This window comes from Macrobrachium nipponense, chromosome 2, assembly GCF_015104395.2.
Source record: "Macrobrachium nipponense isolate FS-2020 chromosome 2, ASM1510439v2, whole genome shotgun sequence".
Taxonomy (NCBI): domain Eukaryota; kingdom Metazoa; phylum Arthropoda; class Malacostraca; order Decapoda; family Palaemonidae; genus Macrobrachium; species Macrobrachium nipponense.
This window is the reverse complement of record NC_087201.1, coordinates 90,610,039-90,637,140: the sequence shown is the minus strand read 5'-3', so window position 1 is coordinate 90,637,140 and position 27,102 is coordinate 90,610,039. Positions and strand designations below refer to the sequence as shown.

Sequence of the window (27,102 nt, the reverse complement as noted above, 5' to 3'; positions counted from 1 at the left end):
CCCAGACAAGACCTAGTCTATCTGGGGATTCGGATGGATTCTCGGGGTTTTCGAGTTTTTCCTTCGCAAGAGAGAACCGCAAAAGGTTTGCGGATAATCTCTCTCTTCTTAGAGAAGCAACAAACGTCGGCGAGGGAATGGGTTGAGCCTTCTGGGGACTCTTTCCTCGCTAGAACAATTCTTCCCTCTAGGAAGACTTCATTTACGTCCGCTTCAATTCTTCCTCAAGAGGTCTTGGAGCTGGAAAACCGGACAACTGTCGGACGTTTTTCCCATTCCAGTGGAGATAAAGTCACACCTTCAGTGGTGGTTGCTACCTCTGGAAGAGAACAAAGGGATCTCTCTAAGAACACAGAACCCAGACCTAGTGTTGTTCTCCGACGCGTCGGAGACAGGTTGGGGAGCGACATTAGGCTCAGAGGAATGTCAGGCACCTGGAACCAGCACAGGTTGTCTTGGCACATAAACAAACTGCAAAGAGCTCTTCGCCGTACATCTGGCCTTGAAGAGCCTAGAACTCTGGTGTCAAACAAGGTAGTGCAAGTAAACGTGGACAACACCACCGCACTTGCCTACATTCGGAAACAGGGAGGGACGCACTCCTCGTTCCTTTACGAGCTCACGAGAGACCTATTACTTTGGACGTCTCACAGGAACATCTCCCTGCTGACAAGGTTCGTACAGGGAGTAAGGAATGTGAGGGCGGACAGGCTCAGCAGGAGGAACCAGGTCCTTCATACAGAATGGACTCTACACGAGGAAGTGTGTCTCGATCTCTGGTCTCTGTGGGGAACTCCCTCATGTGGATCTCTTCGCAACATTCATTTCAAAAAAGGCTCCCAGTGTTTTGCTCCGGTCGTGGAAGATCCAAGAGCAATTATGGTAGAACGCCTTCCTGCTAAACTGGTCTCGAGTAGACGTTTATGCTTTTCCCCCATTCAAAAATCCTGGGGCTTCAGTAATGAAAAAAGTTTATGTGGCGTCAAAGGAGACGAGGATGACGTTTAATAGCCCCCTTTTGGCCGGCCCACCGGAATGGTTCACGGAGGTGTAGAGTGGATCGTAGACTTTCCAAGATCCCTACCAGGAAGGACGGATCTTCTCAGACAACCACACTTCAAGAGGTACCATCAAAACCTCCCCGCTCTCGCTCTGACTGCCTTTCGACTATCGAAAGACTTGTCAGAGCGAGAGGCTTTTCTCGCGAAGTGGCAAGCGCGATCGCGAGAGCACGCAGAACCTCCACTACGAAAGTATACCAATCGAAGTGGGAGGTATTTAGAAGGTGGTGTAGATCCAAGAAGTTGTCCTCCTCCACTACCTCTATAGCGGAAATTGCTGATTTCCTGCTATTCCTAAGAGAAAAAAATCTCATCTAGCCGTATCCACAATAAAGGGATACAGAAGTATGCTCTCGGCTGTATTCAGGAACAGAGGATTAGATCTGGCAAATAATAAAGATCTCCACGATCTCATAAGGTCTTTTGAGACTTCAAAGTCTAAGGAACCAGTACCTCCGAACTGGAACCTAGACGTAGTCCTCAAGTATCTGTCATCGGAAAGATTCGAACCTCCTCATCTGGCATCGTTTAGGGACATGACCAGAAAACTGCCTATTCCTGTTATCTTTAGCTACGGCAAAGAGAATTAGTGAATTGCATGCTCTGCAGGATAAAGTAGGATTCAAGGGAGACTCGGCTATTTGCTCGTTTAAGACCCTGTTTTTAGCGAAAAACGAGAATCCCACGAATCCCTGGCCTAAGTCTTTCGAAGTCAAAGGACTGTCGAGTCTCGTAGGCAGAGAAGCAGAGAGGTCTCTATGCCCTGTTAGAGCTCTGAAGTTCTACCTTCAGAGAAAGCATCAGATGGGAGGTTCTAGACAAGGTCTTTGGTGCGCGGTAAAAGACCCCACAGACTGATGTCCAAGAATGCGCTGGCATTCTTTGTTAGAAACGTCATTACAGACGCTCATAAGGCCTGTCCTGACGAACAGTTACAACTGTTGAGAGTAAGAGCTCATGAAGTGAGAGCTATAGCGACGTCTCTCTCGTTTCATAAGAATATGTCGCTTAAAAAAAACAATCAATAAGATACGACATTTTGGAGATGCAACTCAAGTATTTGTGCATCTGATTACTTGAAAGACGTGGCGTGCGACATATGAGAAGTGTTTTTCTCTAGGTCCTTTCGTATCGGCGGATACGATTTCTGGGTACGGGAGCCGACACCAATCCTTAAAATGTATATACTGTTCTTCTTTTTGGATATGGTCGAGAGTCTCTTCGAACAATGGAGGACTTGGCTCGCACGGGCGGCCGTCTATGTTGTTCAGTAAGAGAATTCTTGTCATATCCAATTAGTTGAGTATAATTTTTTTTGGAAAATTATGTATGTGTGCGTAGTGGTTTTGAGTTACGGTTGTTGTGACGAGTTCGGGGATAACTCGTAACAATCCTTAGTTCTAACATATGGTTAGGATCAGGTGTCGGGATTGGTTGTGTGCTCCTTCATAAGGTGTATTGTCATATAAGTGGATCAGCACCCATTGACAAAGTCCTTTTAGGCTCTGCCGAGTAAGCGGATAAGACCCCATCGGCAGACCCACAACGAACTCTTGGCCATAGATCATATATCTCGCTAAAGTTTCTTGAGGTGATGCAGACTACTGGGCAAACACACGAAGTCTACCACCTATCAGGTAGGAACCAAGGTTTTATTTATACCTACAACATATGTTGTTTACCTGTCTATTCCATATAGAAGCTGTCTCTTACCCTCCACCGAAGGGTGCCAATCAGCTATGTATATATCTGACAGGTAAGTTGATTGTATGAAAATGATATGTTATGTTACAATAAGTTTCATACATACTTACCTGGCAGATATATACAATTAAAGGCCCACCCAGCCTCCCCGCAGGAGACAGGTGGAAGAGAGAAAATATGATAGAAAACGGGGATGGTTCCTAGTCCTGCCACCCAGGGCAGGCCGGTAGATCACCTGACCTACCTGTAGCGAGTGGCGCGAAATTTTGAATTTCTGTCGGGGACGACGGAGTCTTAGCTATGTATATATCTGCCCAGGTAAGTATGTATGAAACTTTATTGTAACATAACATATATCATTTTTCCTAACTATACAAACCTGAGGTCCTTTACACATGGTCCCACCTCATGCCACCCCTCACTCTGTTCCTGGGCCTAAAGCAAAGCAATATGTTTACCTCCAGTCGGGTGGGACTCCCGACCATCGGACAAGCAGTTACTACCGAACTACCTTGTTCGAAAGCTTACAACCGGTCCAGCTGCCGCTGTAAGTATATTCCATATGTAAAGGACCTCAGGTTTGTATAGTAGGGAAAAATACAATTTCATACATTCAACTTACCTGTCAGATATATACATAGCTATAGACTCCGTCGTTCCCGACAGAATTTCAAATTTCGCGGCACTCGCTACAGGTAGGTCAGGTGATCTACCGCCCTGCTCTGGGTGGCAGGACTAGGAACTATTCCCGTTTTCTAATCAGATTCTCTCTGTCGCCGGCGGTATCAACATTGTTGTTACTTCCTCCTGACTAGAATTCGTTTTTCGCAAAACTTTTGATCATCTCTCGCTGATATTTGGTGACGTACTTGGATCGTTGTTTGGCATTCGCTATCGTGGACTGTTTTTTTGGACTTGGTTTTTGGAATTCGTGAATATGTCTGACTCTAGTGTTAGTTTCAGAGTGTGTGTGAATGAGGGCTGTAAGGTGAGGATTCCGAAAGCTTCGGTAGATCCTCACACTACTTGTAGTGGGTGTAGAATGGCTGAATGCTCGATTGAGAATACGTGTGACGAGTGTGAGAAATTGAGTGCAACAAGAGTGGAAGAATCTAACTTCTTCACTTGAAGAAGTTAGGAGAAAGATAGAGAGAGGAAGGCGGCTTATAAAACCCGCAGAATGTCTGCTTCTCTTGATTTACTATCTAGTTCTGTAGCTTCTTCCTCTGATAATCATGCCCCATGATTCTGTTTCAGCCCGTTCACAAATTGCTAATCCCTCTAGTTCTGCTTCGGAAATAGCAGAACTTAGAGCTTCCCTTCAGAAAATGCAGGAAAAGGTCGCAGCATTGGAAGGTAAGGAAAGTGAATGTGGTTTCGCTAGTGATATTAGTGTCCCCAGTGTAGTGGAGGGGGCGTCTGGTCGTCTCTGCGACGCTCCCAGGCCTAGACCTCTTCCAAGCTCCCTGGCCGGAGGAGGAAGGAATGTCGAAAGCCGTACGGGGGTTGTGGAGAATCCCAACGATCAGGCATCCCTTCGGCAGAATCGAGCATATCAAATAATGCCAAGGACCGCTATAGGAAAAGCGTCCTTCGAGAGTGCTTTTCTTCGTCTAGTTCGCCTCTCCGAGAAGAGGATGGAAGGAGTCGAAACTTTCCCGTCCGCTGAAGAGGAGTATGAAGAGAGCATGAACTCAATTCGAGTCCCGAACGCTTCTCTGAAGAAGGAGCGCCTTCGGTAATTAAGAAGGCGAGAATACATTCAGACTCTGGGTCTGGAAGGGATCCTGGAGCGCCTTCCAGATCTCCCTCTCCTGGTTCGAAAGACTCCTCAAACCAGGAGAATATTGATGAATATGCAAGAACAATTAGCCTCGTTAGTTAGGAACTCTTTATAAGGAGCCTACTCGTAAGAAGGATGATAGGCTTCCTATTAAAAGATCTAAATACCGATCTCCTGTCGGGCGCGACGCACCCTTCAGGGGAGTTGTCGCACAAGCGGCCATCTCTGGGGGGAGCAATGCGTTAGACAGGAGAGAAGTAAGAAAGGAAGTTACTCCTGTCAAGAGTAGTTGCGCCAACCAGAATCCAGGCTCCGAGTAGGCGCAACGAGCCAGTACAACATTCAAGATCTTCAATCAAGCGCCAAGAGTTAGCTGAAGAGGAAGATCCTGTTAGGAGTAGAGCGCTTGTGAGACGGAAAGCGCCTACCGGAATCAATACTCCTACTAAACATCAGACGCATTCTAAGGATCAGGAGTATTTGGAACGACGTGCTCCTACCAGGTGCGCCAGGAGTCGTATTCTTGGGCTAGATTCTCCCTCCATTGGCGCCAAGGAGTATTCTGAACTGATATCCGCCTCCCAGGCGCCAGGAGTATTCGAAGCTTATACTCCTCCCAGGCGCCAGGTCTCTGGACTTATACTCCTCCCAGGCGCCAGGAGTATTCCGAACTTTATATCCTCCCAGGCGCCGGAGTATTCCGAAGCTTATACTCCTCCCAGGCGCCAGAGTATTCTGAACTTAATACTCCTACCACGCGCCAGGAGTATTCTGAACAAAATGCGCCTACTAGAAGCCAGGAGTATTCGAGGCGCTCTGCGCCTGCCAAGCGCCAGGAGTATTCCAAACACGTTACTCCTCCCAGGCGAGATACTCCTGCTGTACACCAGGCGCATTCCTCGTATGAAGAGCCTGACACTCGTAAGAGAGTAAGAGAAGAGTCAGAAGAAAGAAGGGAGCCTTCTCCTTCCGAGCCTATCAAACCCAGAAGATGCCTCGGAGGATGAAATGAAGGAAGGATCTTCTAATTATAAAGTTCTTTCGTCCCTTCTATTGGAGGAATATGGAGACTCTTTGACGCCAGCTGCTCCCCCTTCTCCACGCTCTCAGTTTTCGAGCACGAAAACACACAAGTCTTCCTCTTTCCTTAAAATGAAGCCTGCTATATCTATGAGGAGGGCTCTACAATCTCTTGACTCCTGGTTCAAGAAGAAGAAGGAGTTAGGAAGGACGGTCTTTTGTATGCCTCCCGCTAAACTTACAGGGGAGAGAGGCATTTGGTACGAAACGGGAGAGAATATGGGATTGTCTCTGTCCGTTTCAGCTGAATCAGATTCTCGAGTTTGGTGGATTCGTCGAGAAGGCACGCCTTGAATGCAGCGAAGGTAACATGGGGGCTTTCGGAAACGGACCACCTCCTCAAGGGACTTTTTCACACTTTAGAAGTTTTTAACTTCTTAGATTGGTCCCTTGGGGTTCTGGCCAAGAAATCTCAGGAAAAGGAACAACTCGACCCAGAAACCCTAAATTGCATCCTCGCCTGCATTGATAAGGCTGTGCAGGATGGATCGGCTGAGGTATGCTCCCTCTTTGGTGCAGGAGTTTTAAAGAAGAGGGCGGTTCACAGTGCTTTCCTCACGAAGGCCGTCTCTCCTTCTTGCAGAGAGCCGCCTTATTGTTTGCGCCTCTCTCTGAACACCTTTTTCCCTCGCAGTTGGTGAAGGATATCGCGCATTGCTCTGACTGAAAAGGCCACCCAGGATCTCTTAGACAATCCTCAAGGAAGAATAGGCCTGTGGCTAGTGAGGAAAAGAAGTGGCTCGCCCAGCTCAGCAGCAGCCCTTTCGAGGAGGTCTTCCAACTAGATCGATCGCCAGAAGGAAGTCAACCGAAAAGAGGGGCAGGTCTTCCTTCCGTCCCTTTAAGAAAGGGAAGTGAGAATTCTGTCCTCCAGACACCCGTAGGAGCCAGGTTACATTCTTTTGCGAAAGCCTGGGAAGACATAGGAGCGAATCCTTGGACGATGTCGATTATCAAGAAGGGGTGTCGCATCCCATTCAAGGACATTCCTCCCTTGACAACATCACCGAGGGAATTGTCCGCAGATACAGGGACCCTGTTCTGATGGATACTCTTCGTCAGATGGTGGAACAGATGTGGGACAAAAGAGCAATAGAGCTAGTGCTGGATTGCAACTCCCCGGGGTTTTACAATCGCTTGTTTCTTGTAGCAAAAGCCTCGGGGGGATGGAGACCGGTACTGGACGTAGTGCGACTGAACAAATTCGTCGAACAACAGAAGTTCAGCATGGAACGTCTGCTTCAGTCCTTGCAGCACTGCGGCAAGGGGATTGGATGGCGTCCCTAGACCTTCAGGACGCATACTTCCACATCCCGATCCACCATTCGTCGAGGAAGTACCTTCGATTTATGTTCGAAAGAAGAATCTATCAGTTCAGGGCCCTGTGTTTCGGCCTGTCCACGGCTCCTCAAGTCTTCACACGACGTGATGAAAAATGTAGCAAGACACTTACATTTGAAAGGGATAAACGTCTCCCTGTACCTGGACGACTGGCTCATCAGAGCCAGGTCGCAAAAGCAGTGTTTGGAGGACCTGTCAACAACTGGAATTGACAAAATCATTGGGATTGATCGTGAACCTCGAGAAGTCTCAGATGATCCCCAGCCAGAACGTGGTTTATCTGGGGATTCAGATGGATTCTCGGGGTTTTCGAGTTTTTCCATCTCAAGAAGAGAATAAAGAAAGGCTGTGCCACAGTATCGAACTTTCTAGGGAAAGAGCGCACTTCAGCGAGGGAATGCTGAGCCTTCTGGGAAACCCTTTCCTCGCTCGAACAGTTCTTTCTCCTAGGAAGATTACATCTTCGACCGCTTCAGTTCTTCCTAAGAAGAAGTTGGAGTTGGAAGACAGGTCAGCTCTCGGACACGTTTCCAATCTCGGAAGAAATAAAACATCATTTGAAGTGGTGGTTGATTCCATTAAAGGAAAACAAAGGAGTGTCCCTGCAAGTACGAACCCAAGCCTGACATTGTTTTCAGACGCCTCGGAGTCGGGCTGGGGGGCAACATTGGGATCCAAAGAAGTGTCAGGCACCTGGTCGGCAGAACAGGTGTCATGGCACATAAATTGCAAGGAGCTCTTAGCAATCACCTGGCGCTAAAGAGCTTCGAACACATAGTCAGAGGCAAAGTCGTACAGATAAATTCAGACAATACGACAGCTCTGGCTTATGTCAAGAAACAAGGAGGGAACGCACTCTTTTGCTCTGTACGAGCTGGCAAGAGATCTACTGATTTGGGCCAAACCAAAGGAAGGTAATTCTTCTTCTAACAAGGTTTCTTTGTCCAATGGGGAGGGAAGGAATGGTTCGAGAGCTGGATCAAGATTGAGCAGGAGGTTTCCAGGTCCTTCCCACAGAATGGACACTCCACTCAGAAGTCTGTCTCAGAGCCTTTGGCTCCTTTGGGGGAAGCCTCAAATAGATCTTTTCGCATTCCTCTCCAAGAGGATAGAAACATTTTGTGCCCTGGTGGAAGATCCCCGGGCGTTATGCAACAGACGCCTTTCTCCTGGACTGGTCAGGGATAGACGTTTACGCTTTTCCCCCGTTCAAGATACTGGGGGAAGTAGTCAGAAAATTCGTGGCATCCGAGGAACCAAGATGACTCTGATTGCTCCGTATTGGCCAGCTCAAATTTGGTTCACAGAGGTGATGGAATGGACGGTGGACTTCCCCAGATCTCTTCCAAACAGAATAGATCTGCTCAAACAACCCCACTTCGAGAGGTACCATCAAAATCTACCCGCTCTTGCTCTGACTGCCTTTCGACTATCGAAAGACTTGTCAGAGCGAGAGGGTTTTCTCGCCAGGCAGCAAACGCAATTGCTAGAGCCCGCAGATCATCTACTAGGCGAGTGTACCAATCGAAATGGGAAGTTTTCAGAAACTGGTGTAGGTCGAAGAAGCTGTCCTCTTCAGTACCTCTGTGACCGAAATTGCAGATTTCCTTCTGTCTTAGACAAAAGTCGCATCTCTCGGTACCGACTATTAAGGGGTACAGGAGTATGCTTTCAGCAGTCTTTAGAAACAGGGGATTAGATCTAACGAATGATAAGGATTTGCACGACCTCATTCGTTCCTTCGAAACATCAAAATTACTTGAACCTAAGGTTCCAAGCTGGAACTTAGATGTGGTTCTTAAATTCTGTCATCAGAGGAATTCGAACCACTTCACACTGCTTCGTTTCGTAACATCACTAGGAAGGGTTTGTTTGTTTCTGATGTCCTCTTGCAACGGGCAAAAAGAGTCAGTGAGTTGCACGCCCTTGAATCAAGAGTTGGCTTCAAAGGAGACTCTGCAATCTGTTCATTTCAGTCCCTTTTTCTTGCCAAAAATGAAAACCCTTCGAATCCCTGGCACAGAGTTCGAAGTGAAAGGACTTTCTAGTTTGGTGGGCAAGAGAGGCAGAAAGATCCCTTTGCCCAGTTAGACTCTAAAATTTTACCTGGACAGGAAGAAGCAGTTGGGGTTCGCAAAAAGGTCTTTGGTGCTCAGTGAAAGACCCCAAGAGAGCAATGTCCAAGAACGCCTTAGCGTTCTTTGTTAGAAGTGTTATCACAGAAGCTCATAAGAATTGTCCAGATGATTCTCTTAATCTTTTAAGAGTGAGAGCCCACGAAGTTAGGGCAATCGCAACTTCTGTGGCGTTCCAAGAAATATGTCACTCAAAAGAACATTTTGGACGCAACTTATTGGAGATGCAACTCTGTGTTTTGCATCCCATTATTAAAAGACGTGCGAGTTACGTAGATAAATGTTTTTTCTTTAGGTCCGTTTGTGTCAGCACAGACGGTTCTGGGTAAAGGAGAAAGCACCAATCCTTAAATTGTGTACGTAACCCTCTTGTCGGATGTGTTTCTCGTGTTTTCGTGTATGGGAGTGTCAGTTGTCGCACAAGCGGCCTTCACTTCGCTTCATTTGAAAATCGAGTGACATCTGACTATTAGAGGGGTACAAAAAATTTGTTATTTTTTGTATGTATGAGTTTCGAGTTGTGGTGTTTGCTAAGAGTTTGGGGATAACTCTAGGCAATCTTAGAACTAACACGGGTTAGGATCGGGTGATCGGGATTGGTTGTGTGCTCCTTAAATAAATGCGTGTTGTCATATAAGCGGATGTCTCCCATTGACAAACGCCAGTTAGGTTCTGTCGAGTAAGTGGAAGAGACCCCATCGACAGATCCACAAGAACTCTTGGCCACAGATCACTATCTCGCTAAGGCTCTTGAGATGAAGCAGACTCCTGGGCAGTAGCCACGAAGTCTTCCATCTAAGAAGGTAGGAACTAAGGTTTATTTATACCTACAACATATGTTGTTTACCTGTCTAGTCAGTTAGTTAGCTGTCTCTTGCCCTCCACCAAAGGGTGTCAATCAGCTATGTATATATCTGACAGGTAAGTTGAATGTATGAAAATGACATTGTTATGATACAATAAAGTTTCATACATACTTACCTGGCAGATATATACAATTGAAGACCCACCCAGCCTCGCAGGAGACAGGTGGAAGAGAGAATCTGATTAGAAAACGGGAATAGTTTCCTAGTCCTGCCACCCAGAGCAGGGCGGTAGATCACCTGACCTACCTGTAGCGAGTGCCGCGAAATTTGAAATTCTGTCGGGAACGACGGAGTCTATAGCTATGTATATATCTGCCAGGTAAGTATGTATGAAACTTTATTGTATCACAACAATGTCATTTTACTTCAAATTTTGATTTTTGTCTGCAGAACCTATGCCCGTGTTTCTAGGAAAGGGTAGGTTTGTTTTTGTCTGCAGAACCTATGCTGAGTTTCTAGGAAAGGGTAGGGTAGGTCTACAGTACTATTCCGTGGCGGCCTAGACTATGGCAATTGCTTGTTTTCTATGCAGTTTTACCTCCTGAACAAGAATTTTAATTAATATTTATTCGGACGACTGTAATTAACCCCCAGGGGCCAGTACTAAACACGGTGAAATACATTGGACGCCCCAATCCTTAGTGGATGTCGTATCTGTGGTTACGTTCCTTGCAGTCCGTGCGGAACTATTCTGTAGAATTACCAAGGTTAGGTTTGTTTTTGTCCGCAGAATCTATGCCCGTGTTTCTAGGAAAGGTTAGATTTGTTTTTGTCTGCAGAACCTATACCTTCTGTTTCTAGGAAATGTTAGGTTTGTTTTTGTCTGCCAAATCTATACCCATGTTTCTAGGAAAGGTTAGGTTTGTTTTTGCCTGCAGAACCTATGCCTGTTTTTCTACATTTGAACTCTTCAAGAATATATCTAATTTTTATTAAACAACCATAGATGTAAAGTTTACAGTTCACAAAGAAGTTGTGTAAGCCAGGTTTTCAACCAAAGTGCAGTAACGAACTGTCTCCCCCCCCCTAAGTTCTGTTGATAGCCTTTGATGAAATTTTGGTAGACTAGGTTAATGTGTTGTGTTTAGATATTGAGGAGTGAGTACACAAAGCAGTTATCACTTTGTACTAATATTGACCTTTGTATCTAAAAGTGATAAGACAGGCCACCTCTTTAGGGCCTTTGAACTGCTGACTTGTATTTACTATTCCAACACTGTATCGTCTCATTCATGAAGGGTATGAAAGGAGTGTTTCTAGCAGGGTTATTCCTGTACCATATGATGCTCATGCATCAGTTTCAAGACTGGCTGGAATACATATTTGTATGCAAACCAGACCCATATGGAAGCAAGAATTTTGCTTAGCTTTTAGAAGAATGAGAGCAACTAAGATGCAACTTAATTATGAATATAATTGTAGTCAGTACAGTCAGTTATCAGAGAGCACGGAAAAATTTAGGTCACAAATCAAGAAATCCCGCAACAGTTGCATGTCTGCTTTTTTATCAGTACTGTAATCCCAAAATCCTCTCGCTTTTGTATGGAAAAGTTTTCAAGATAAAAACTGGTGGATGTGTACCTTTTAACATTTAATGCTTAAGGTTTGTGATGCAAAAGTTACTGATTCCCAGATGTTTATATGACCGCTTGTCAACAATTTTGGTGATGTGTCAAAAAAGTCCGCTAGAACCCCCATGCAAACTATCAACTGAGAGAGAAAAATTAATTGCCTTTACCCATCACATGGAAGAACCATAGAAATTGTAATTGTTCCTACACAATATACAAACCCTTGGTCCTTTACATTTGGAATTGCTTACAGCAAAGCTGGGACACGACCGTTAAAACTCTTGAACAAGGTGGTTAGGCATTAAGTACTGTCTGGTAGGTGGGAAGACCCACCTGCCCAGATGTAAACATTCCGCTTTGCTTTTGGCCGTCATGCGATGCAAACATGTTTTCATGAGCTCTTGCCAGACTGTCATTAAACTCAGTTTTCCTGGTAGGATGTTTTCTTTTATTACCTTTTTATATATTGAATATACTGTACTGTGTTTGTTATTTATTAATATGCAAACCCACGATTTCTGATAGCCTTGCAGGCTGCCTTCCCCCAATGTGTGTCTCAGGGCCAGTGGCCAAGGCCGTAATATTCACCCCCTATCACTTCCTCATGCCCTCTGCATGTAAGGGCGTGACATTAGTATATCTTTTATGATTATATTTGAATGTTGCTCTCGCCACATCAGAGGGGGGTTTGCTGAGCATCATTGGAGGTGTTTTGCTTCCGATGGCGCCCTCGGTAGCAACTTCTTTGTTCTTGTTTCTCTCTCCTGGTGATCGTTCCTTAGCGTTCCCGCCTTCATTAGGGTTCTCTCCTTTGTCCTCTTTGCTTGCTTGTCGGGTGAGGAGAAGTGGGAGCCGTTGACGGTTGGGCGACCTCTTCATAAGGGCCTCCTCCTGCTGCATAGGGGAATTACCCTAGGAGTGAGAGGAGTCCTTTTCTATTAATGGATTTTGCTTTTTTCTTCAGGTTGACAGTGAGCAACATAGGTGCAGCAGTAGATCACTGAATTGTCTTTGCTGGTTCAGCTTTGGCAGCCCTCTATGCTGTGGCACTGCCTGTTGTGTCTAGTCTACCTGCTCCTGCTGTGCCTCCTGGAGCAGTTCTTTACCAGTCTGTAGTCTCATGGTGTTTCTCATTGCCACAAAGGGTATTCCCTCTTGCAACAAGAGGCAAGAAGCCTGGAGGACACTGCTATGGCTTCCCTCTAGGCAGTCCCTTAGGAGATTTCATCCCTACCCTGCACCAGTCAGCAATCTGTGGGCAATCCTACTGCTAAGAAAGGAACATTGTCCTAATTCAGATTGCCAGTTTGTAAGTCCTGAGGCTCTCTCTCTCTCTCTCTCTCTTCTCCTCTCTCCTCTCTCTCTCTCTCTCTCTCTCTCTCTCTCTCTCTCTCTTCTGATGGATACCATTGCAGTCAAGGAACGTGCCAAGATGTCTGCTTTGTCCGGGCAAGGCCTAAGTCTTAGGATGCAAAGTACGATCATGGAATAGCAGCCCTCTTTCTCTTCTGAGAAATTGCATGTTTGTGTTTCTCTTTCAACCTAATTTCTAATTAGGAAGAAGGAAGAACATAGAATGCTCGTACAGGCGTTCTCCCACTGCTGGTACTTGAAAGAAGAATTGTCTGTCGAGTCTCTGGACTTGATACAACAGCCAAGACCTGGTAGTACTATAGCTATCCTTCAAAAGAAGTACCTGCTTTCTTTTGGGTCTTTGCTGTCTTCATAGAACTTCCCCCTCTCCTGTGTTCTCATTATGGGAACAGCCAATTTGGCCAAGAGCTAGTCATCTTCATTGTCCTTCATTAGAGAATGAAGAAGGTCTGCTTCCAGTCCTTTTTTCTTATTCTCTCTGAAATGATGAGGAAAGAATTAGGCTGATGCTCAATCAAGAGAAGCCTTTGAATATACTTGTATATATATTCTCACGACGTCTCTGTTATCTGATGCACCGACCAAGTAATAGCCCCATACCTGTAGGACCGTTGTCGTCACTTGTGTGACTGAGATGATAAGTACCTCATCAATATCCTGAAACTCAGGCAGCCTTTCGGGCCTCCTGAGAGTTGCGGGATTTGGTTTTGAAGCATCTGGTGGTGTTGTTAAGTTGTTAAGCAACGACACCATGTTACTGGAATTATCACTAAGAAAGAGGACTTCATTTTCCTCCTGTTGCGGTTGACATGCAGGTGCTCAAGGGTAACTGTTGTGCACTCAATAACTATCAGCCAGACACATTTCATGTTGAAATGTACTATAGTAGATTCACATCAACCAGGCATCTGATGTCTAGGCCAGTCCCTTACGACGCTTCTGATTGGCTGTTGATTAGCAAATCACAGGGCTGGAAACTCTGTCTCTCTCGAGTCCACATAGGCGGGATGTATGTTCCTATCCTCCTGAGGGATACATCTTTTAAAAGTATCCTTCAGGAGAGGTGGAACATACATATGTCTCATTATCATCTCTCTTGTTTACCTCAGTACAACAGAAGTCTGCAGGTTTTCTGATCCATTGCTCCTGACCCATGAGCCACTGCGTGACTCAATGACTTTATCAGTCAAACTCGACAGTTTTATTGTAGTGTCTTACCGAACAATTATAGAGCCTTGATTTCCACGAGCGGCAGGATACTAATTCAAATTTAGCGCGTCGGCGTCGCCAACACTGGTGGTGATGACGTCATCTCCCTCCACTCGCGGGAGAACCAGGTACAACTGCCCAGGTGAATCCAATTCTTTTCCTGCCGGCGTCCGGTGAACATCGGTGGTCGGTGCGGTGGATGACTTTTGTTTCTTCGCTTTTTTTTCTGGTGAATTGATCTTCGGAATTGGTGAAGTACTCTTTTTTGGCGTTGTTGTTATTTTTGCTTTTTATTTAGGCGTTGCCATGTCGGATTCTAGTCCGTCGGGAGTTAGGTTTTGCATCTCAGGATGTAAAACTAGATTATCCAAGTTAGAATATGATTCTCACACTAAATGTGTTAAGTGTAGGGGACAGGTTTAGGTTTGTTCAGCAGATCGAACATGTAACGAGTGTAGTGATTGGACTGATTCTCAATGGAAGTTTTTTAGTTCATACTCGGAGAAATTAGCTAAAGACAGAATTAGAAAAGCAGCGCTTAGGGAAAGTAGACTTAGCTCTGCTTCGTCTTGCGATGCATCTGTTCCTTCTGTTTCTCCTCAAATTGTTATGTCTCCTTACTACACCTCCTATTCCTCCTACTAATCCCACTTCTCCGGCTTCCCGTGTAGTTTCTTCCGACACCATTGCCAGTCTGGAATCGAGGTTTAGATAGAAAATTTTCGGTACTAGCGAATACGGTTTTGCAACTTGGTAATTCAGTTAAGACGTTTTTGGAGAAAGCGACCTCAGGTAAGAGTGTAGTTGAGGGTGCGTCTGTCTGTCCTGACACGTCTCCTAGACAAAGGTCACTGTCCAGCTCCCCCGCACCGGGGAGAAGACATACCGGAAGTCCAAGGGAGTCGATCGATGATTTGCCCACAGACAGGCGCCTCTCTTGTTGAGCCTGTTGCGCCTCAACAGGGCTCGGTTAAGCGTTGGAAAGGTGTTGCGGTCAGACGCCTTTCGAATGATTCAAGCGATTCGTCTCCGGTCGCGCGGCGCTCTTGGCGAGATTCGCCCGTTTCGCGTCCCTTAAAGAGGCGTTCAGGCGCCGATTCTTCGCCTCCTCCAGTCAAGCGGTATAAGGAGCCTGAGAGTAGGGTTGCGCCGCGGCCGTTATGGCGGCTCGTTTGTCGCCTCAATCTGTGCCTTTTTCGGCTCCATCTACTAGTAGAGATTGTGGTTTTAGCGCTGTAGCTAGCAGTTCTAAGGGTGTTTCTTTAGGCGCTTTTTCGTCTGTTACGCCTGATGCGCCTGTTTCGCCTCGAATTTCGGCGGCTCCGAGCGAGGCGCAAGTAGTTTTTCCGCCTCCTGCTGAACATTTAGGCTCTTCCAAGCCTACGTTAACTGTTTTTGATTCGTCTCTGGCGCCTTTGCGCAAGCAGTTAGAGATGTTAACCAACTGGATGAATGAGTCCAAGGGTGGTTCGAAACCTTCAGATCCGGTTGTAGTTCCGTCTACTTCTTCGGCGGTATCGGAGAATGAAGAAGAAGTAGAGGAGGAGGATTCACATCACCTCTCGTGTTATTCACGTCCTCCTTAGATTTCTTCTGGTATCTTATCCAGATTATTTTGAGAAAGCGGCTCCGCGCTCCCCAACTTCGACTTTTTTGATGAGGAGGAAAACTTCAGACCCTCTCCTCCCAAAACTTGTTCTATCTAAAGCGGTTAGACATTCGTTGAAAGAGACGGAGAAATGGATGTCTATGAAAAGAGACTTAGGGAAGGCTCTTTTTGCTTACCCTCCCTCTAAGTTGCTTCGTAAGAGGTATAGGTTTTATATAACTGGGGAAGCTCCTTCTCTGGGAGTTTCTGCCTCCTCCCAGGGAGACTTCTCCAGTTTAATCGACTCCTCTAGAAGATCTGCTTTCGCCGCAGCGAAAGTTTTCTTTACAGCGCCTGAGTTGGACCACGTTGTAAAGAATCAATTTAAACTTTTGGAAGTCTTTAGCTTCCTTGATTGGACTATTGGCGCTTTAGCGGCCAAGATCGAAGACTGTCCTTCTCTTTCCCAGGAGTTAGCGGAGGATTGGATTGGTGTTCTGTCCTGTGCGGACAAATCCATTAGGGATGGATGTGATGAGTTAGCTTCGCTCATCGCCTTTGGTACCCTTAAGAAAAGGCAACTTTGGTGCTCCTTTGCTTCTAAAAGGGTTACGTACCCAACAGAAGTCTGCTCTCTTGTTTGCTCCTTTTGTGAAAGATAACCTCTTTCCAGACGATGTAGTGTTGTCAATTTCGTCTGCGCTAGATAAGAAATCTACTTCGGATTTACTGGCACAGTCTACTTAAGAGACCTAAAGCTCCTGTGGAGACTGTTCCTTCGGTTTCTCCTCTGGCCCAAGCGCCTTTTCGAGGGAGAAAACCCAAGCGCTTCTTCGGCCGAAATCGAATTTGCGACCTCAGTCTAAGGCCTCGGCCAGGTTAACAAACCTTCCAAATGAAAGCTCGGTTCTTCATGCACCAGTGGGAGCCAGGCTGGCTCTGTTTTGGGAGGAATGGGAAAACAGAGGAGCAGAAGCCTGGGTCAGTGCAAGTACTCAAGTTCGGCTATCGTATTCCTCTCGTTTCACCTCCCTCGCTCTCACCTGTGCCAATTCCATTCCAGGCATACTCTCCGGGCTCAGACAAATTTCTGGCGCTAGCCGCAGAAGTGGAAGCGCTTGTTCTCAAAGAAGCGATAGAACAGATAGAAGGGGATTTTCCTCCAGGCTTTTACAATCGCCTTTTTGTAGTTCCCAAGTCATCAGGGGGCTGGAGGCCGGTTTTTGGATGTGAGCGCCCTGACTTGCATGTCCAGAAAACAAAATTTCATATGGAGACCACTCGGTCGGTCTGGAGTCCATCAGACAGGGGGATTGGATGGTCTCTCTGGACATGCAAGACGCTTATTTTCACATTCCGATACATCGCAAATCTCGGAAGTACCTGAGGTTCATGTTCGAAAGGCAAGGTGTTTCAGTTTCGGGCGCTTTGCTTCGGACTAGCGACCGCTCCTCAAGTTTTTCACCAGGGTTCTATCCCCGATAGAAGCTGGCTACACATATTAGGAGTAAGAATCTCCCTCTATCTGGACGATTGGCTTCTCCGGTCGGAATCAGAGAGTCGGTGCATGAAGGACCTTGGAACAACTCTGGATCTTGCCAGAAAGTTAGGAATTCTGGTCAACAAACAGAAGTCCCAGTTGGTTCCATCTCAGAGCATCCTTTATTTGGGATGATTCTGAATGCTCAAGTTTTTCAGGCTTTTCTGTCCCCGAAGAGGGTTCAAGGCTGTCTGGAGACAGTTCAGGAGTTCTTGGACAAAAAGGTAAGTTCTGCAATCAGTGGATGAGGCTCCTGGGCAAATTGACGTCGTGGAGAAATTTGTGACGTTGGGAAGACTGCACATGAGACCTCTGCAGTTTTTCCTGAGAGCCTCTTGGTGCAGGAAGACACAACCAGACTCGATTACCTTTCCTGTCACAGATCAAATAAAAGAGGACCTAAGGTGGTGGCTCTCTCGAGCAAGGTTGGAAGAAGGGTTAGATTTACGACCCATCCTCCCGAACCTACAGTTCTTTTCCGACGCATCGGACACAGGTTGGGGAGCCCTACTGGGAAATCAACGGACTTCAGGAGCTTGGTCGGAGAAGGAGAAGAAGTTCCACATAAATGTAAAGGAACTGTTAGCAATTTTCTTAGGGCTCAGACAGTTTCGGAGCTTAGTAGAAGGCCGAGTAGTGGCAGTGCATTCCGACAACTCCACGGCTCTCTCGTACGTGCGGAAACAGGGGGGGACTCAGTCTTTCTCTCTGTACGAAGTAGCCAAGGATCTCCTCCTGTGGTCAAACGAAGCGAAGGTTCAGCTAGTCCCGAGATTTGTTCCGGGAAAGATGAACGTCCTGGCGGACGAGTTAAGTCGTCAACAGCAAGTGTTACCTCTGGAGTGGACTTTGGACAACAAGATTTGTCAGAAACTTTGGCGCCTTTGGGGACGACCGTCAATAGACCTGTTCGCGACATCGAGGAACAACCGGTCTTCCTCTCTTTTGTTCTCCAGTCCCAGATCCTCTAGCTTGGTCGGTGGACGCAATGCTGTTGGATTGGTCGGGTCTGGAAGCTTATGCATTCCCTCCGTTCGGTCTAATAAGAGAGGTGCTGAACAAGTTCATGTCGCACAGCAATGTAACGCTAACGTTAATCGCTCCCTTTTGGCCCAGGAAAGAGTGGTTCCCGGACCTTCTCCAGTTGTTAGTAGACTTCCCCAGACTTCTTCCTCCAGAGAAGTGGCTTCTCAAACAACCTCACTTCAAGAGGTTCCACCAAAACTTGTCCGCTCTAGCTCTGACAGGGTTCAGACTGTCCGGAATCTTGTCAGAGCGAAAGGATTTTCAAGAAGAGCTGCAGAAGCTATCGCTCGTTGTAGGAGAGAGTCTTCTAACAAACTCTATCAAGGGAAGTGGAGAATCTTCAGAGAGTGGTGTAGAAGTGCTAAAGTCTCTACTTCTGTCGACCTCTTTTAACAGAAATAGCAGATTTTCTTCTATTTCTTGAGGAACTCTAAGAAACTTGCTCCTTCGACGATCAGAGGATATAGAGCCATGCTCTCTTCGGTTTTTCGACATCGAGGTTTGGATATTTCCTCCAATTCAGATCTGTCGGACCTCATTAGGTCTTTCGAAACCACTAAGCTCCCAAGCAAGATACAGTGGGCTTGGACTTAGATGTGGTGCTTAAGTTCCTCATGGGGGGCCACCGTTTGAGCCTTTGAAGTCGGCTTCACTCAGGAACTTGACTAAGAAGGCACTCTTTCTTATTGCACTAGCTTCTGCTAAGCGTGTCAGCGAATTGCACGCTATAGACAAAAGAGTCGGTTTCTCTCAAGGCAATGCTGTATTTTCGGTATCTTTGACCTTTCTAGCCAAAAATGAGAATCCTTCTAATCCTTGGCCGAGGAGTTTTGTGGTAAGGAACTTATCTGATTTGGTTGGACATGAGGAGGAAGAAAGGCTCTTATGTCCAGTCAGGGCTATTAAGCAGTATCTGTTTGCCACTAAGGGTATCAGAGGACAATCTTCTAAGCTCTGGACCTCGGTTCAAAATCCCTCTCGTCCTCTTTCTAAGAATGCTATATCGTTCTTTATTAGAGAGCTTATCAGGGAAGCTCACTCGCCAGTCCGAGAACGACAATCTTTTCCGTTCTGAGAGTTAAAAGCTCACGAGGTTAGAGCAGTGGCAACTTCTTTAGCATTCAGAAAGAATTTATCTTTAGCTTCGATTCTTCAGAGGACGTTCTGGAGATCGAATTCGGTTTTTTGCGAGTCATTATCTCAAAGAGATAGAAACGGTTTTCGAGAATTGTAAAACGTTAGGTCCGGTGGCGGTTTCTGGCATGGTGTTGGGAGAAACGGCACAGGGGTCGTCACCTCTATGCTAACTTTTCACCTTGAATAGGTTGTCGAGTTCAAGGGAAGCTGGGGGTACTGAGTACCTGGGATACTCACCAGTCTGTTAGGTCAGATTTTACAATGGTTGGGTATATATGTTTTTAAATCTGGTGTTGGTGACAAATGTTTTGTATGATTGAATTTCTGGTCTTAGCCCAGGGCAAGGGCAATCTTTGTTGTTACTATCCTCCGTCAGTCAGCCTTGACTCGCTTGAACTACGGAAGGATTCCACTCCTGTAGAGGCTAACTTTGGGCAAATTCCAATTCCTCTACAATAGTAAGAAGAGCACCGACCAGAGGCAGTAACAGTCTGCTGTAGCTCTCTTACAAGGTAAGGTACAACAGACACCTTGAGTGTTTACTGTATTGCAATAAAATGTATACCATTTAAAAAACTAGTGGTCCAATGAATCCACCTTCCAATAAATGTGTAATCAGCTCTATAATTGTTCGGTAATAAGACACTACAATAAAAATGAAATTTTCATTATTAAAATGAAGTTTTATTGTATACTTACCGAACAATTATGATTATACCCACCCTCCTCCCTCCCCTTAGGTGGACGGAGCGGGCAGAAAGAATTGGATTCACCTGGGCAGTTGTACCTGGTTCTCCCGCGAGTGGAGGAGATGACGTCATCACCACCAGTGTTGGCGACGCCGACGCGCTAAATTTGAATTTTAGTATCTGCCGCTCGTGGAAATCACGGCTCTATAATTGTTCGGTAAGTATACAATAAAAACTTCATTTTAATAATGAAAATTTCATTTTTGTCTTCTCTCTACATTTTCACCAGGAATCGAAAATAAATGATGGAAGACTGCCTGTCACCCGACCTGCCAGCTCTGCTTTTTAAGCAACAGAGAGGAGTTCCTACATGAACCAACCTTCAGCGACTGAAATAGTTGGACAGCTCATTCAGTCCAAGGATTGGAGCCGATTTTGCTGGTTGGTGTCATTAATGGCACTTTTTCTCTGGTCAGAATTGCGAATTACTCCTCTCTGATTTAATTGTGAAAGACGTAGGTCCATATTTGCCTTAGCCATTCACATAAGTAGTATAGTTTCTCTTCAGTCGAGATTCAACTACTGATGAGAAACTTCTTTCTGTCTTTCCATCACAGGGACCTCAGGTCTTTAGGCAGCACTTGACTCTTGTTTAGGGCACACACGCCCTTGTGAGAATCATCATCAGACAGAGTTTTGTTTTTCAAGATTGCATCTTGTCTCTCTCCAATATTGGCGAAGAGCTGGGATGGACGATTTGCATGGATCTTCTAAAATATCACCCTTCAAAAGGCAAGTATCAATATCTTGACTTTGTCTCGAATGTCATAATGAACTCTGAATCATTCAGCGTTTGTTAACAGGTTCTAGTCCTTCATAATCCCCTGCGCCTTGGACTTTGTAATTGGTGATCCAGATCAATCATTACTTTGTCTTATTGCTGTATTACTGTACTTTCGGGAGACTCAACATCCTTGACATGGATGTTGACAACCTTTCTCCAGTAGTGACATGCCAAGGGGAAAGTGTCTAAGGACATGTCTTTCTCCTAGTTTTGCAAGATCGAGAGGAAGTTCTCTGCAGCTGGCATTGATGTCACCTATATACTTTCCATGAGAGCGCATGGCACCGGTGGCTTAGTCCTTTCCTTGCATTCCAAAGAATATGTTGGACTGGAAGATAGATGTGGCCTATCAGGACCACATTTATATCTTTCTTCATTCAGGCATTTGCCCACAAGTCCTTGGAAACTTTTTGTTTTTTCCTAGGAACCTGTGCTGGATGCCCAATAAATTTTGTTTTCTTACCCAGCTCTTTTAAGAGGAAAAGTTGCATCTAGCCTATGGGGTATGGTTCTAGAGGTTAGAAGGATTCGAGAGTGACTGGCCTTTCTTCTTCCTCATCCTACTTCTCTTCCTGCAGGTGATAGGTTGAGGAATCAACGGTACACATGCTGGACTGGCGTCTGATGCCATAATTCTACACATTGAACTTCCTTTCTATTTTCCTTGTTTGAATCATAGAAGCAAACCCACTCCTTCCTCTAGCAAAGGGAGGAAGGAGACTGGCAATAAGGCAAACCCTGCTCAGACCTTTGCATTAATGCCTCCAACTCTTAATATTTTTCCCAGCCTTTTTTGTATGAGTTACAATTCCTCACTCATTCGAAAAGGTCCAGAGTCTGACTCTTGGTCTTGCAGTTTTTATACTCTGATCAATTTGTCAGAGGTAGGCCACTCCTCCTTGCTCTCTTTCAACCAGGAGCAGCCCAGGGATGCTGAACTCCAGTCAGTTTAAGAGACAGTCAGATTCCTCCCTGCAGTAAGTGAGTCTTTTTAATGTAAAGGACCAAGGGTTTGTATATTGTGTAGGAACAAATGACAATTTTTAAAAGTAGATTTATTTTTCCTAACTATACAATTTACTAACTATACAAACCTGAGGTCCTTTACACATTAGGCCCACCTCATGCCACCCCTCAATCTGAAACCTCACCTCATGCCACCCCTCAATCTGAAACCTGGTCCAAAAGGCAAAGTGGAATGTTTACATCAGGGCGGGTTAGTCTCCCCGCTTACCAGATGGTAGTTACTGCTTAACCACCTGCTTAGCCACCTTGTTCAAGAGTTTGAATGGCTTTGTTCCAGTTTCTCCATAAGCAATTTCTATTGTAAAGGACCTCAGGTTTGTATAGTTGGGAAAAATACAATTTACTTATAAAAACTGTGATTTTAATATCTCTATCACATACTGGCCATGAATCTTAATGTCTGTGGCCATTCCGTTTCCAAATTTCCAATTTTTTTATTTAGTACCCCGGTTTCCATTGCGTAGAATATAGGTTTTACATAACGTCCACAGGTCTGTGCTGTCTCTTCTAATGGGATATTTTTATTTATACCAGTAGTCTGTCTACCTTTTTTGGCATTTCTTCTTTGCTGCAGGCACTCTCAATCCTGCTTCAGACCTGGTCACCTACTACATGGTTCTCTGCATCCTCCTTCCCCATTTGCTTGTGTAATACAGTGGAACCCCGACATATGAAAGTCTCAACTTACGAAAAATTCAAGTTACAAAACAAATACGAAGATTTTTTTGCCTCTGCATACGAAAATAACTTAAGTTATGAAAGGGTGTTAAAGTAAAGTCCCGAGATTCGCCCGGAGCACCGATAACAATTTTAAAACTCGCGCGCCGCCAACTAAGTAGTCTCGCCACCATCCTCCCGCTCTCCCATTGGTTCCTGATGCTAGTCACCGCTGTAAGATCCTGCTCTCCTATTGGTCAGCATCTACCCCATCATGGTAAAAGGATGCTGTAAATTGAAAAACTTATTCATGCAATACATTTAACAAAAAAACATTTGTGAATTAAATATCATAAAATATGAAATTAATCAAAGACTGCTCTCATCGAAGCCAGCAAATGTTTTCTAGAATTCTTCTGTTTTAATGTCATTATGTATATGTTTCATTATAGCTGTCGGTAACTCGGTGTCTCCATTGGGTAAAGATAGAATAAAGAATAGAAATGAATGGTTATTATACTGTTTGGTAGTTTCAGTAGTTGAAGAGAGATAATGAAAACTTATGATTACTGTACTGTGTGCTAGGTAAAAGTGGTTGCTTGGCGATCGTTCGCTACTCGTAGTGGTGAACGTAAACAAAAGGGGAAGCTTTTTTGTTTTGTTTGTTTGTTTATTATAGTTAATGGTTTCTTAATAATTATTTGAAATGAGTACATGCAATACATTTAATATAAAAAATTGTGAATTAGATATCATAAAATATAAAATAAATCAGACTGCTATCATCGAAGCCAACAAATATTTTCTAGTATTCTTCTTCTGTTTTAATATTATATGTTTCATTATAGCTGTCAGTAACTCGGTATCTCCATTAGGTAAAGCTAGAATAAAGAATAGAAATGAATGGTTATTATCTGTTTGGTAGTTTCAGTAGTTGAAGAGAAATAATGAAAAATTTATTGATTACTTTAGTCCCTTGGTTTTAGGTAAAAGTGGTTGCTTGGCGATCGTTTGCTACTCGTAGTGGTGAACATAAACAAGAGGTTGGAAGCTTTTTTTTGTTTGTTTGTGTATTATAGGTAATGATTAATTAATAATTATTTGAAATGAGTACATACTGATTATTTAAACATTTTATTGGCATATTCTAAGCTTTTAGCTTCTTAGGTTTAAATGTCAGAATCATAGACTAGGCTACAGTAGCAACTGCTAACGTAGGCTAGACTTATTGCTAAGGGACATGTGCTAAAGTCCTAATATATGCAGTAAAAATTGGGTTGAACATTACATGCAGTTGAATATTACTCAAGTATGTACAGTATTTTGCCTTTTTGGAGTCATATTTCTTCCGTCGGATCGGCGTTGTAACCCTAGAACATGTGTTGTAAGCCTGGAAATAATTTACTGGGGTGTTTTTGTAGGGCTTGGAAAGAATTAGGCAATTTTGTACATGAACTTTCCTGTCAGATACATACTTAGCTATAGTCTCCGATGTTCCCGACAGAATTTCAAATCTCGCGGCACACACTACAGGTAGGTCAGGTGGTCTACCCTTCCCGCCGCTGGGAGGCAGGTGTATGAACCAATCCCGTTTTCTAATCAGATTTTCTCTGTCGCTGGAACCGGCAACACCTGTTGTGGGTTCCTCCTGATAGTTGATTTCGCTCTCGCTTGCCTAGGATCTTTTTTGGATGGATTATTGGTGATGTACTGGATCTTTTTGGCTTGGCATATGCTTTTCTTGGACTGTATAGATTTTCCTTTGGATTTCTCTTTGAAAATGTCTGACTTGGATTCTGTTAAGAAAACTTCTGCTATGTTTAGAGTGTGATCTGTGGATGTATGTAAGGTGAGGCTACCGAAAGCTTCAGTAGACCCTCACACTGTATGTATGAGGTGTAGGTGGGGGAATGATGCTTTTGATAACCCATGTAAGGAATGTGAGGGTTTAAATGAAGATGAATGGAAATCTCTTTCTTCCTACTTGAGGAAGTTGGAGAGAGACAGGGTGCGTAAGGCTTCCTCCAGAAGCTCGAGTAGGTCTCGCGTTAGCGAACTAGAGTTAGATCCTAACCCTCTAGTAGAAGCAGATCCTTCTTTCCCTGTTTCAGCCCCTGCTCCCTGCGTCGAACCCAAGGATACGTCTTCGGAGGTGGCTGCGATGAAAGCCACGATCCTCAGCATGGAGCTCAAGATCCGCTCCTTGGAGAAAGGTAAGAGTGAAAGTGGAAGTGATTTGTGCAGTGACCCCCGTAGCGCTTCCAGGCCTAGACCTCTTCTCTCTCGTAGTAGCCATCTTGCTTGGTGAGACGTTCCCGCGCGCAGTCAGATTAATCAACAGATATCATAAGTTTAACTTACGTCTAGAATTTGAGAAATATCTAGAAGTGTTCATGAACTATCGGTGATAAGATTAGTGTGAAAATAGTAGAATAAAGCGTCTACTAAGTTAGTTTATCAAGTGAAATACTGTAAATCAGAACAAGATGGCAGTAAGTTCCAACTGTGGAAAAAAATGGCGAAATTTAACTTGTTTGGCAGATTCGCAATACGATGAGGTAGCAGGAAGGGAACTACCATTTCTCATCTATGAGATCAGCAACAGTCCTAACCAAAAAGATACAAAAGCATTCATAGATATATTAGAAGGGTATAATCCTTCAAACTGGAACAAATCAACAGAAAACATCTTGAAAATAATTGAAGAAGTTCCAAATAAAATCCAAGTGGTCAAGAGAGACTCATAAAGAAAATATTCATAAACCAACATATTCCAACAAAGAAAATGAATAAGGTGAACATTGTGAATATCCTAATTGATGCATTAGGAAAAAGAATGGCAAAAGCATGCAAACTGTGTAAGGTGTGGTATAGCATAGTTAATCCACAAAACCTAATCAGAAAATGTGCTGCATGCAACATTCCGACCCATCCACAATGTGCTGAGGTAATGCAAGATATGAGAAAAGATACCAGAATATTTTGCTCAACATGTCTATCATGGATAGAAAATGTTATTAAATCAAGACTGAATGTACAAATAGTTGAGGATGAAGAAGAAGAGAAAGAGGAAGAAGAAGAAGAGGAAAACGGAAGAGAAGTAAACAAAACTGAAATGACAGAAAAAAATAATGAAAACAAAGAACAAGATAAAAGTATGGATGCAGAGATACTCATTGATACTACATATGAGGCAATAAAGCAGCATACTTACAAAGAAATAAATTACGATATGACAACACAAAAGAAAATCCCGAAGAGGCTCTACCCAGATCTATACAATGACAGGAAAGAGGAAAAAATAGACAAAAAAGACAAAGTCTGCAACCTTTTGAAAAGAGGGAATTGCAGATTTGGAGAAAGATGTTACTACAAACATCCTAAGGTATGTCAAAACTATGAAATATATGGTAAATGTCTAATGTCTTATCGCTTGGCGATAGACTTTTTGTTTTTTCCTTACGGCTGTTATCCGTAAGTAATGTTTGGTTCCTCTCATCTCCCTTGGATATCTTAGTAGAGAGGTTCTTTCTTGTCTAGAGGAGATGATTCAAACAGGCTAGTTGCACAAAGTAACAACTTTATTCTGTAACTCCATACTAGGAGATGCAGCTCGGTCGGACGACCGATATGGTTGAGATTTGGCTTCGAACTGCCATTCTAAAGCATCGCGTCGATAGCGGAACATTAGCTATCTCAGCAATTCCCATATAAAACACATACGTAGTTCGCCGGCTCGGAAAGTTACAAGTTTCCGGCGTAGGTTAACGAGTCAACCTCTTCCATGGAAGTTGTTGTGCAAAGTTATCATAACATAAAATGTTGACAAAGCTTTGAGCTAGATCAGGCTACTGCAGACAACGCATAGCGTAATCTAAGGTCTGCTTTGGTCACGTAGAACCCTCCTAATGCATGACCCCAGGTCACTGGTTTATATATGTAATTCTTACATTAGGCTCGGTCTGCTACCTATTCAAGCCTTGAATAAAAAAAGAAAAAAAAAATTACTTTAAACATTGTTCATAGGAGCAGTGCTCGTAACATACTAAGTGATTAAATGCATAAAAAGAGTTCTGTTAAACATACCCTTGTTGACATATTCATAAACAAAGATAAATGCATGGAAAATATAGATCCATGTTTGGTAATAATAATGATTATGTACCCAAAAATAATAAAATGGTAAAAATCAAAACATGTATACATGATTAATATGATAACAGGTAACCTGATTAAGAATAATGGTTACTAAATAATGATTATAGCATGATCATGGATAATAGTTAAAGAGTACTTGTCACTCTTTATAATAGATAAATATAATTGTATAATAGTATAACAATGTAATTCTGCAGAAATTCAATATATAGGGCTGATATTTTATTAGGTGCCCGAAAAAATACCTTTAGGAATATATTAATGTATAATATTGGGCTATAATGATTTATTAGGTGCCCTGGAGATATTTTAA

At 44.1% G+C, this 27,102-nt stretch overlaps 1 protein-coding gene across 2 annotated transcripts in view; it reads left to right on the top strand.

Annotated features, from left to right (window-relative positions):
- Positions 1-27,102, top strand: part of LOC135220773 (protein arginine N-methyltransferase 9-like) — a 140,387-nt gene that overhangs the window by 11,780 nt on the left and 101,505 nt on the right. Inside the window, exon 1 of one of the 2 annotated variants that reach the window (XM_064258241.1) lies at positions 22,683-22,908. The exons of the other annotated variant lie outside the window; for it this stretch is intronic. Coding sequence (XP_064114311.1) covers positions 22,851-22,908 — 58 coding nt within the window. The 5' untranslated portion in view covers positions 22,683-22,850. Of the gene's footprint in view, positions 1-22,682; positions 22,909-27,102 lie in introns of those variants that run through there. 2 annotated transcript variants of the gene reach the window in all.